This window comes from Mytilus californianus, unplaced genomic scaffold, assembly GCF_021869535.1.
Source record: "Mytilus californianus isolate M0D057914Y unplaced genomic scaffold, xbMytCali1.0.p SCAF_10, whole genome shotgun sequence".
Taxonomy (NCBI): domain Eukaryota; kingdom Metazoa; phylum Mollusca; class Bivalvia; order Mytilida; family Mytilidae; genus Mytilus; species Mytilus californianus.
In genome coordinates, this window is record NW_026262582.1 from 52,898,907 (window position 1) to 52,912,547 (window position 13,641).

General features: G+C 33.5%; 1 protein-coding gene across 1 annotated transcript; it reads left to right on the forward strand.

The window, feature by feature from the left end:
* Positions 1-6,494: 6,494 nt before the first annotated feature.
* LOC127718816 (transmembrane protein 121B-like) lies at positions 6,495-13,096 on the forward strand. The gene is made up of 2 exons (XM_052224889.1): positions 6,495-6,650; positions 11,793-13,096. The coding sequence occupies exon 2, from the start codon at positions 11,841-11,843 to the stop codon at positions 12,795-12,797; it is 957 nt and encodes a 318-aa protein (XP_052080849.1). The 5' UTR covers positions 6,495-6,650; positions 11,793-11,840; the 3' UTR covers positions 12,798-13,096.
* Positions 13,097-13,641: the final 545 nt, after the last annotated feature.

The following is a 13,641-nucleotide window of genomic DNA, read 5'->3' on the forward strand; positions in this document are numbered from 1 at the left end:
TTTTGGTATATGATGTCGGTATGTTTCAAAATCGAATATAAGAAAGTGTTGTATTACACCGTGTAGGACGCCACATGCGGGGTGATGGCAATGTCTGAAACGGGGTGGCTGTTTTGAAGCAGAGAAAAAGCGATCAAGGTTAGTAAAAGTATCAGCATTTCTTTTTTGAAAATTGTTAGCACCAAATAATGTATTCCACTGAAGGAAGCGCTTCGAACCATAATCCTTTTAACAGCAAGCAGAAGCAGACGTTTCCAGTGCTCCGTTTTCTCAAACACCTCTCCATAGTCAAGTTTTCAGTGTTGCAGATTTTGAGACTTCATATGCAAGTTTCAGGATAAAACACTACTTTTGGTCATTTGTTCTCGTATGATTTATATAGAAATGAATTCCAATCATAGAATTTAACCAAACGCCAGCTTCTTAGTCAACATTTATTGGTTTAAAGTAAATTTTTCATCGAAATGTAATGTGCCGCTCGCAGTGTCTGAATTTGCGTCTCAAGGGGGTGAGGCATTTATTAAATCAACAATAGATTTGCCTATAGTAGGACTTTTTTATAGTTTGTAATTCAAACACATCTACTCTGTTATGATGACTCATCACAAACTTAAGGTATTTCATTTGGCCCATTTTTTAGTTTTTGAGTAAAGTGTATTTTTAATGTTTGAAACAAAGAACAAGCCTAAAAGTATTTTGTTTTACACCTGAGCATGATTTGTTTTCCTTTTCAGTTAATATCAAGGTCAGGAAGAAGTCACGGCTATGGCTTAATGCACCAAAACATGAAGCAAAATCGGAGCACACCTCCGTATACGATTTGCCCAGAGCCTACAACATTTAAACTTCATCAACTTTCGTCACCAGTTTCTCTAAAAAGCACACATGCACGCTCTAAAAAGGGCTTTCTCACTCCACAGAAATACTCACTGCCATCAACATTTACCAATGAAAATAAAGCTTCAAGAAGTCTTCTGCTCCATGTTTTGGTGTATTACACCATAGCGTTGACTTCTTCCTGACTATGATAGTAACTGACAAGGAAAACAAATCAAGTTCAAGTTCCATTGGATGTTGGATGTGCACTGATTGATATTTTAGTCTTAGGTACATGATTTGTTTCATTAGTTGTTGTTGTCTTTGAACTAGCTGTCAGTAACTGCGAGTACTCTCAGATCTGTACTTTGTGTCTTTTTGTTGTTAGTGATGTGTAAATACTCTGCAACGTTCGGTCTGTTTTTTGTTTTCTTTTTGCTTTTTTTTTTTGTTCCTATATGTTTTTCTGCTTTGTATCGATCTGATGAGTTAAGCCCTTTTCAAGCGATTTTTTATAGTTTGTTCTTATTTTGTGCTGCAACACCATTGTCACAGGTAAGGGGAGGTTTAGCGATCACAAACATGTTTAACCGTTGTGGACGATTGTGACTATGGTAACATTTTAAAGGTTATGTTGTTGTCTCGATGATGTGTGTGTATTTTATCAAAATCTTAATTCAGGTACAGATACAGAAACGGAATAAATATGTGAAGAATAATAACCTTTGATCTTCAACGAAATCAATTGATTTGTCACATAAATCGAAGATGGACGGACAACATTGTGTCCCCAAGAACAAAGACAAACAGACAAACAACAGTTCACAAAACACTACACAGTAAACACAAGATTGAACAACAGGAACCCAAGAAAATCCGGGAGGAAGTCATGTGCTCCTGAATGATATGCAGTTCCTGCTTCAGTCTTTACATCGGTCGTGTTGATCATGGCAAGTAAAAAATCCAACTATATGTCTAATTTGGTGATGTCATAACAGATAAAAAAAAATTGAAAGGTTCTGAGAACAAAAAGTGGAACATCGCTGGTTCCAGTTTTTTCTCCCTATTTTTTTTACACTCGTCATTTTGGGGCCCTTTATAGCTTGCTGTTCGGTGTGAGCCAAAGCTCCGTGTTGAAGGCCATACTTTGACCTATAATGGTTTACTTTTACAAATTGTGACTTGGATGGAGAGTTGTCTCATTGGCACTCATACCACATCTTCTTATATCTATTAACTAAAAAACCATTGGTTCATAAGTTGCAATTAGCAACCTCCTTTTTAGGGGGAAATCATTATAGAAACCACGTGTGGTAATACACATTGAATCGTGGCACGTTGTAAATAACTTTAACAAATCTATCATATAATTCATTTAATACAAAACATCTTTCAACTTTGAGTTTGAGCTTTTCATCTTTACTTAAATATGTATTAATAAAAGAGGATGTGATGTACACGTCAATGATATCCTGCCTTTTCTATTTATAAAAAGTTATACCTCCTTCTATGGGTTTTAATCTAGTTTTTCTACATAACCCTGATTCTGTCCTATTGTTGTGTGCATGTTTGTTGTGGTTTTTTTCTCGTATAACATTACCATTTAATATTTCATTGTCCGATGTGTTCAAATATTTCACGTTTCCTATATGTGCGTTTATAACTGGATACACATGAGCTACTTTCTACTAACAACATATTCTCTCCACTCAGAAAACGGTTTTCATACGCACAATCGAAGTTGCTGTAATAAGTTTCATCAGATAAGCTTGAAACCAAACGTTTTGAAACATGTTGTAATTTAGTGTATGTTTTGTGAGTTATATTATGGCAAAGGGAATTGCAGCGAGTGCAATAGATATAGTAACATCCAGATTCATCGATAGACAATTTAATTAAATACGAAAATTTCAAGTTGATAAGGTTTTGTGATGATATATTATACAGAGTAGATAAATTATAACTGTCAGTGGTGACAAAGTGCCCTTAAAAAGAGCTTCCTAGACACACCATTCTAGACATGTTTAATGGCATTACTAACAATATTTTTGTCGTAATATTTTATAACGAGTTCCTTAGCAAAAATCAGATGAACCCAGACATGTGTAGGTAAATATTTACTGGATGTAAAAAGAAAGGTATTAGATGTCTTAAATATCTTAGGTAGGAATGCATAGTTGGAATCTTGTTGTGTTCAGTAGCAGATTTCGGTTCAATGGTTTTTAAGGCTTGTTCATATATCATATACTCTTAAGTAGAAAAGAGGGACGAAAGATACAAGAGGGGCAGTCAAACTCATAGATCGAAAACAAACTGAAAACGACATGGCCAAAAATAAAAAGACAAACAGACAAATAATAGTACAGATGACACACCATAGAAAACTAAAGACTAAGCAACACAAACCCCACCAAAAACTGGGGGTGATCTCAGGTGCTCCGGAAGGGTAAGCAGACCCTGCTCCACATGTGGCACCCGTCGTGTTCCTAATTTATTACAAATCCGGTAAATAGTCTAATTCGGTAGGTCACATTTGTGAAAAGGGAAGGGTATTGTAGTTACGACATAAGGAACATATCCGATATCATATGTGAAACGGTTATTCCATAACGGTCAACCAACTCGTGATGGCGTCAGTAAAATGTACGAAGGGATGATTTCAACTTCACCATTTGGTAAGTGTCGTGAGGGTATATGTTGAGTTTCCAAATGAATTGTCAATACCTAATTCATTTATCAAGCAGTTTATGTAATGATATTTACACACAAAAACGATGTTGTTTGGGGCTTTATCTGCGGGGATAACAACATATTTGTCATGGAGGTAGGACAAGTGTTTTGCAACATTTGGGTCTTTAAAATTGACGTAGCGTGGGTATTGATAGACCCATTTAGTTTCTTTATTCGGATTTGTATCAACGACCTTACAGCCTTAATCCATTCGGAAAGAGTATCTACGTCTTCATTCTTGCGTTTAGCTCATTGTCTGTCATAATCGTCGACTGAATCCATCAGTATTTTGAAGTTGTGTTTCCAATTGATGGATTTAGGCTCACGATATTTCGGACCTTTGGATAACAAATTTCGCAGGGAAGTGTTATTGAAAATGTTGAGGTCTCCGATAATAACGTGGCCAGCCGGATTGCATGTGAATTGGGAACTAGCACAGGTGCAATCAGGAGGTTTAGACTTGAAGTCGTCAATGTTGAGATCCGGCAAAACGAGCTTGTATTTGAAAATTTTAGTTCTAATTGGTTTGGTATAGGTATAAGAAATTATTGGTACAGACTGATCTTTAAAATAAGGAGGTATTTTCGACTGAACTAATTTATGATGAAGGATATTGCCTAAGTTGACGCCATCGAGAACTTTGTTGGCAAATGAAAGTTTAAGAAAAGATCTTTTCTCTTTTTCATCTTTTCCAATGCGAACTTGTTTGAAAAGTCTGTGACTTGCAATATCCGAAATGATAGCTGTAAGTTTGTATTGGTTTGAATGAGGGTTTGTAACAGTGGTTTCCAACAGAGAATGAAGTTTTGAAAGGGGTAATGAATAAAGTTTCGTGCGAATGTGATGAATACCTAACGGCTTTTGTATAAATGGCAGCAAGTCATTAATAGAGACATCATGCAAAGTAGGTGATGTATAATGACGATGACGTTGTAGGTGAAATCGTACTCTAATTTGTTTTCTCAGTTTTGAGTATTTCCGTATAGCATTTAGGTCAAACAACGACAACGTTGTTGACTGCTTTGTCAGCATGTGAAAACACAAAACGCTTGCCGAAAGTATTTATTTGTATTCAAGACCATGTTCTGTTTTAGTATGGCTGATTAGTTTTATGGATTCGGGTTGGTTTTCGTTTTTGCTCTATTTGTTTATTGTCCCATGACTTCTTCTTCTGTCGAAGCAACTCGGAAATGCAGTGTAAAGTTTTTCATACATTTTCAATACATTTGAAAATTGTTATTTTCGTTCATCTTACACATCATCATAACAACTGGAAATTCGGATATGTAGGTGATGGTTTGCTACAGAACAATATTTAGCCTAAATGAATCCTACGAGTTGGATTTTTCAATTAACTCATCATTGTAGACCTTTCAGAAACTGTCATGATTAAGAACAGTTATAAACTCTTTTTTAATATACAAAATGTATTTGGAAAAGAAGATGATTTGTGTATGGTTAAGATAAGACGGATTTTCTAAGGTTCTGTTCTTGGAACTTTTCAACTTCTTGATGTTTTCAATAAATTGAAAACAAATGTTAGGATATAGGTGCCAATAACTTATATGAGGTTTGATCTTTGTGATATGTTTATCCACTCTATGTTCTTATACTCTTACTAGTATTTATTAGTACTTTAAAGTTAATAGTTTATTAGTACTTTAAAGTTAATAGTTTATTATTACTTCGTTCAATACAATCTTTGAAACTCTCCATCGGATTAAAGATCATACAAATGGATTAGCAAAACAGTACAATGTAGTTTATATCGTGGTTTACTAAAATTATGAGGTTTTGAATGCGGTATAGTGAAATATTATTATTAAGATACAAAATAAGTGCCATTTAAATAAGAAGTAGAAAAAATACAATAATTATAATAAATTCAAAGTAGTTATAATAATAACAAGGAAAATCTGGATGTTGATTCTGATATTTGTATGATGATAATATGCATCCAATTCAGTATTTCAGGCCTCTTGGTATTAAGTAAATTGTGTTATGCCCCTGTCGTCACCAGAGGGACAGTACTTGTCCGTCCGTACGTGCGTACGTCCCAAAATTGGTTTCCGTTCATCTAAATTTAGTTTGCCTCGACCAAATGTTATGAAACTTATACAAAATGCTTATTACTACAAAACACAGATCAAGTTGGAATTTGGGTGGGTCACTTCTACCGTTCTGGAGTTTTACCCATTTATATATGGAAAAATTGCAGATTTTTTGTTCCCGTTCTCTAAATGTTGCCTCAACCAAACGTCTTGAAACTTATAAACAATGCTTAATACCTGGGACACATTCTTCATTGATTTTTTTTATAATTTCTTCACACACGCGTACTATAAAATTTCATTATCTTTCTTCAAAAGTTTTCTTATATGTTACAGATTATTTTATCCGAATTGGAATTAAATAAAATAAATTGTCCCTTACATATAATATGTAAATGCATTGTCTTTGGTGCCATTAGCTGAGGGAACTATTTTAATACAACATTGTGTTCCCTATTTATATTGGTATTGCTTTGAAAAATAAAACACATTAAACATTTTTAATCAACTTTTCAACGTCATTTCAGATCATGAGGGTTTATTTTGTACATGAGAGGTCGGTATGTTTTAAAATCTAATATTAGTAAGTGTTATATTATAGGTAGTATCTTTGGTGACTTTATCCCTACTCTCACGTGTCCGGCCGAAGTGCATATTTTCATCATTACTTCATTTAAATGTATAACAATTGCACATCAAGAGATATTGAAAACCATTTAAACTGATGATACTCATCTCTAAATGTATCGGTAATTAATTGCCTTATAAATCGTTTGTTGAATTCAATTGTTCAAATACGAAACCATTTAAAGCTGAATGGATTAACGCATCATCAATCTTGCCAACGAAAATATTTTAAACGTGCACAAAATCTTCAACTTTTTACATTTGTGACACATTTTCGTGTATATTTACTTTTAAGTGACAAACACATTATAGTATGGTCCAATTATTTTCCCTCCCGTTGTATTAACAGGCCTATGGGCGTATACAGCGATTTGCCAACTGATGTGTGTAGTGTCGATCGATATACTGACATTTAAAAAGAAAAAGGTAAGACATTTGAATGACAAATTTTATTTTTATTTATTCTTTAACCTCAAGTAATAACATTTCCTCGTTATAGCATTTTAATATACTAGAAGTTAATGACCATGAAACATTGAAGTTAAATCACCCACTTATTAGCTAGACTTCCTCGAATAGGGGGAGGGGTATGCAATTGAAATAATGCCACTGAATGAGCTAGATACCAGTTAGAATGTAGGCATAAGAGCAAAAGGAGATGTTCATGCTTGACGACAATGCATTTGACGGGAAATTTCAGTGTTACAGATTGTCTACCCTCTTTTGTTTGTTTTTTAAATATTGTCAGTTTTTTCTTTATTTTTCTCGTTTATATTCATCATAACTTCATCATATATAAGAAATGTACCAGCCGATACATATTGTAAATTAATGGACTTAATTATATTTTGTATTTCACACAAGAGTTCGTGTGTACTGACCCGAATACCGGTTTAACGGTTGTTTGTTTTCTGCTAACGGTACATTAAATTGTATTCGATCGCTTAAAAACCTACATAACAAAAGCTACACGAGGAGGTGAACTTATGGTGTCAGGGTATAAATGTCTCTGATTTAATCTTTTAGTTTTTTTTCACATTTTCAAGTAGTCAGGTTCATAAAACGAGACTATATTATTAAAGAGTAAACCTTTACAATTTTTTGTCACATAATCATTTTGTTAACTTTTTGCTTATAATTGTAAACTTTTATTAACTAAATTATTTTCATCGTGATTAGTCAAATTCATTATTACAAGAAATTTATAGTGATAATTTATTTATGTTTCGTATAACGAATTGTCCATACGTCCTGAGGGTATAAAGAAATATTCAAATTTGTGTATCTTGTATTATTGTATTATATTGTAATTGACAGGAAGTTCTCGATGACAACATTTAAGAAAAATCTATAGATAAATGTCTTGGGGGGGGGGGGAGAATGAGATAAAGACGGAGTTTTATCTATTTCCATCAAGCATTTAACATCTAATATTTTATTCAATGTAAAAAGGAGATGTGGTATGAAGCCAATGAGACAACTATTCGCCAGATACAAGGAACGTAGAGATCACATGCATTCTTTGTAGGAACTTTTGTCTGTCTTATTTTGAAGAAAATAAAATACATAAATGACTTCAATTTGGAAATTTTTCGTGTCTCAAATTTGATGCACTAATCGTTTGCAATATTTAGTTTAGTGTGCGGCTATACTAACACTGAAACTGATGGTGAATTGAATGGTCATGATTCAGCAGACAACAATGAACAAACCATTGAGTTAGAAACAGAAACAATGGTAATTGAATTAAGTGATGCTAACATGGCTGATGAAGCAAGTATCAGCATGACATCTACTGGTATCAGGGGCGGATCTAGTCATTTATAAAAGGGGGGTTCCTAACCCAGGATAAAGAGGGGGGTCCAACTATATGTCCCCATTAAAATATATTGATCGTCAAAAAAAGGGGGTTCCCCCCCGGATCCGCCACTAGGTATACTTCCTCGTAAGAGGGCGCTTTCTGTTGGTGATATTCCTCATGTCAATACTAGTGAGGGTTTGTCTGAAATTTCATATATTGACATCAAGCGTGCACGAAAGAGGGCCCCTTCTGGCCAACAGGTACAAGCTGATGCTTAGACAAAAAACACAAAAACTAGATTAACTGTTCTCTCCCATGGTCATAATGTTATCATTCCAATTCCGTCCTTTGATAGGGGCCCTGTCGACGAGAGAAACATAAAAGGCGTGGTGATGAATGTGAATGAACAAGGCGGCTATATAATTGGAACTAAAGTTAGACAAATAAAGGGATACTTGAGTAGAAACCAGGTTCAATTTTTTACAAATGCAACTTTAAATGTGTCTTGAGTCCCAATGAGTGATATGAGTGTGAGAGAGATAGTGCGTAAGATATCATTGAGTGGAGGGCAAGGTTTTGTGAATTGTCAGTGTAAGAAAAGCAGTTGTAAGTCTGGTAGGGGTAAATGTAGAAGAATAATTACATTAGATGTATGTTTCATTATTGTACGTTATTTTGATTGGCTAAGAGCAATCTCACGTCATTCTTCATTTCGAAATGAATTGCATGATTTGAAACATACATGATGACACACGTTTCCACAATAAAGTTCACAGGTAAAAAAAAGAAAAACTTGATAGTAATCGTGTTTTCATGATCATAGCTAAAAAGTGTAATTATAAGTATTGAATGATTCTTTTAGTAATTCCATAGGGTTGTAAAAGCGTTGACCGTGCGTACATTTTTACGCGCTTCTTACAAAATGTACTTCGGTCAACGCTTTTATACCCCAATGAATTTACATAAAGAAGCATTTAGTTCTTAAATGAAAGTTTTGCGCAACTCAAGGTGTCACATGTCTCTGTCTTGTAGCAACAAGTAAACAAAACTGGTTTCTAAAATATACGAAAAAGTAGTATTTTATGCATCCTGTAAATAATGCACCTTCTTTTGCTTTTGATTATTGTTCTTTATTATTTAATAAATTTCAAACATACATGTATATTCTGCTTTATTTAAATTTATTTTCAAATTTTGTACAGGATAAAACCATTGTTAAGCAATATTTTGTACATGTTATAACCTGTATGTTTGCATTGTACAAATTATAACATAAAAATTATACAATATTTTTGTACGTGTTATAACCTGTACAAAATGGCAACTTGTACACAGCATATATAAATATATATATATATATATATATATATATATATAAATAAGGAGATGTGGTATGATTGCGAATGAGAACTATCCACAAGAGTTGAATTAAGTGGATGTAAGCTATTATAGGTAACCGTACGGCCTCCAACAATGAGAAAAACCCATATAGTATAGTCGGCTATAAAAGTCCCCGGCATGAAAAATATGAAACAATTCAATTGAGAATACCAACGGCCTAATTTATAATAAAGCAATTACCTAGCTGTAGTATTCAGTACATGTAAATAAAAAAAAACCTTTCACTAAATACCCGACTAAATTGAAGTAGACATTATTGATTGGTTAAAATTATCTGGTCGTCTTTTTCTCTCTAAACAATTAAGATAGTCATAAACCAAATATTGCAGGTGGATAGAATAAATATACGACTCGACTCTAGTTGTAATCGATTAACTGTATTCATTCTATGATTAAAATTTCAATAAAACTAGAAAAGGTAAATATTAATATTCTGTGATTACATAAAAACTTGAAACATTAAGTATACGCGTTCACGTGATCAATCCAAATATTTGATTAATTTGCATGATTTCAAGTTATTTTAGATTTGTAGACGTATTTAAAGATGATATTTATAAAGGCGACGTTGTTCTCAAATTTTAATTTCATCAGGCGATTACCATTTGATTTTCTGGGGAGGAGGATATTTTTTCGAATTGACTATTCATTTTTATCTGTTGCTACACATGTATGCTTTTTTTATATTTACAGTTTTGTACGCAATTGATTCCTGTATTTTGTGTTCTAGAATATTCAATTTCATCCTGTCTTTTGTAATGTTAATTATTTTCAGCTTTTACCAGGCCAGGATACTCATGTTTAGAATCCTCCAGCCCCCATCCCTCCCTCGAATATCAAATGGTCGTCCCCTTACCAATAATATCTTACTTTCAATTACACTAAGTTTGCAATAAATTTGTAAAGAGTATAGGTGATGAGATCTTGCAGTTAGTACTTGTCAGTTAACCTTGACCTCATGCTCTGGTGGTCTGGTTAATTTCAGTATAAAAACATTCTAAAATTGAGAATGGAAATGGGGAATGTGTCAAAGAGACAACAACCCGACCAAAGAGCAGAAAACAGCCGAAGGCCACCAATGGGTCTTCAACACAGCCAGAAAATCCAGCACCCGGAGGCGGGCTTCAGCTGGCCCCTAAACAAAAATGTGTACTAGTTCAGTGAAAATGGACGTCACACTAAACTTCAAAACATATAAGTATACCTACCTATTCAAAACTTACCACAGGGTGCGTACTTTCATTAACAACACAACGGGTGCCACATGTTGAGCAGTATCTGATTACCCTTCCGGAGCAAGTAAAATCACCCCCAGTTTTTTGTTGGGTTCGTGTTGCTCAGTCTTCATTTCCTATGATGTGTTTTGTGTACTGTGTTTGAATTTTCGTTGTTTTTCGTTATTTTGCCATGGCATTGCTAGTTTATTTTCGGCTTATGAGTTTGAATATCCCTTTGGTATCTTTCGCATCTCTTTTTCAAAATTCGAATTTGTTGTTGCTCTTTTATTAAATATCAAATGAGCTTATGATTTTTCATGATTAAAAAAATACTTTTACGTGTAAAACATGCAATATAACGATTATTGTTTTCACGCAAAATTAGTTCAATCCACATTTAAATGTATACTTTATAAGCACTAGATTCTTAAAAGAAATTAAAGATTTAGCATTGCGTACCGACCATTCATAATTTGTTGGGATTGATGAGTGATGATTTTTTTTCAATTTAATTCTTTGATTCAAATTTTTTTGAAAAAAAATATAATCAGAACGGTATTCATAACATAATTTGATTCCATTCAACATTACTATAGGGGGCAAATAATACATTAAAGACCTTCAAAACATATTTTTTATTCATGTAATCTATGTTATTGAAAATAAAGTTGGTTTTTTTTCTTAATTCGTAAAAAAGTTTTTTGTCCCGAGAAAAAAAAATCCTTACCTCCACAAAAAAGATGAATGGTCAGTGTCTTTCATAAAAATTAACCTAATCTAAAGGGTAACATTTTTTAACTCAGATATATTTTTTAATGGATTGATTGATTTGACTATTTCCATATTTGTTTAAAGGGTAAATTATATTCCTATATTCTATCTCGATTTTTTAACAGTGTGTCTAAACATAAATTAGGGCGTTATCTTGGCTTTCTAAAATAAACATTCGGCTTTGGCGTTCTTGGTTAAAGTAAATTTAGAAACGCGCCTTTATCACTGCAAATTCAGAAGTCATAATTTGCTACACAGAAGATACCAAACAACAAATACAATGTACTAAGGAAATCTGATATTATTGATTTAAGTAAACGTCATTAGGACATAATTTGACACTTTAAATGATCCAACAATATTGTTTTCTCTTTGTAGCTTTCTCCAAACTGAAGATTTGATATTTTACCAGAAACGTTGATAGAAATGGCAAACTGTTTTACAAAATGTTGTAAATCCGTGAAACATTTTCCAAGCAGATTTCTATGTCTATGTTTTCATTTTCTGCAAGCAGGAATACTTGATTATTATTTAGTAACATATAAAGGAAAGGCTTGGCTTGCGTGTATCGCAGCAGATATAGTGGTTACCATAGTGCTATGCATGTGTTTTTTTCTTTCGTACAGACATCTAAATCGTTCGAAAACAAAGGGAGATAATGAGACTAATCAAGAGGCTGCTAGTCTGCTATTTGTTCCAATATCGTGGTTTGCTTATTCTACATTACTCGCAATTAAAGTAGGAATTGCCTTCAAGGATTTTGTTTTTCTTCTAAATGAAGACATATTTTTCGGGCCAAATACATTGAAAACTACTATCGCTCTAGGCGGCGTTATATTTGCATTGTTGTTAGCGACAAATCATGATGCAAAGCCTGGTTCCCCAAGAAGAAAATATATAGATGAATTGACGGGGACTGTAATATTTGATATTCTTGACTGCGTGGACAGTATGGAAATCTTGTTTTTTAAAGAGGAAAGGGACACGTTTCCAACAGGAATGGATGATGCTATTATTGGTATCGCGCTTATTAATTTTATATTACCAACTATACCGCTAGTCACTCTTTCTAAAACTAAATATGGAGAAGCAAAACTTTCACATAAGCTTGTTATGATTCACAAAGTGTTACTCGCATTCGTTGTCAATTTACCATTACTAATAACCCGGATGATCTTATGGCATGGTTTAAGTCGTGGAATATCCATATTTTCACTGAAAAATGTCATAGTGATTGGAATGATCTCGTTTGACTTGTATGAGACATTAGAAGGAGGAGAAAATGAACAAGCTCAGAATAAAGGCGGTGTTTCATCACCTGGACAGGACGGACCAGCTGAAGAATCGTATGCAATAGAAGACAGGTTTAACTACATGGATTAACATGTCATACTGTTTGTCGAATGTAATATGCTTATATGATACGAATCTATACGGCGACTGATGTAAATTAGCGTGTAACAGGAAAATCAGTGGATAAATATGTAGTAGACAAATTTGCAGCATGGCTCGTTAACAATAAACGGATGAAATGCATATGGTTCTATTAACGAAACCATAATTTATTATATCAGTTGAATTAATTATGTATACATACTTTAACTAAAATGTGTATGTGAACTTTATATTAAAGTTCAACAAATTAGAAACAAATACGAGAAATAAAATGTGTTCAAATTCAATCTAGTAGATCATAAACTATCTTCTTGCACACAGTAAAAGAGAGGCAAAAGATACCGAAGGAATAATTCAAACTCATAAGTCGAAAACAAACTGGCAATGCCTTGACGAAAGACGAAAAAAAGACCAAAAAAGATAAAAGTATACAACACACAACATACATGATGAGATGATTATAGCTGTAAATTTTCTCCTTGACAACATTTATTTACGTTTCGGCAATACAGTTTATCGACAGGTTGTAGGTATTCCTATGAGAACCAATTGCACCCCTCTAATATCAGACTTGTTCCTGTACTGTTAAAAATCACAGTTTTTGGCCAAACTCAGTAAAGACCCGTCTAAATTCCGTTTAATCGATTAATTTAACAACACTTACCGTTATCTTGATTATGTTTTTTCGTTAAATAATCAAGAATTCTCTAAATGAACTGCTGAAATTTATCCAAAGGAACTTGCTTTGAATACATCAAATATAAACAGCAAAAACTGTCCTTTCCTATATTAAGATATTTCAGTTTTACATGGGCAACTCCTACTCTACACA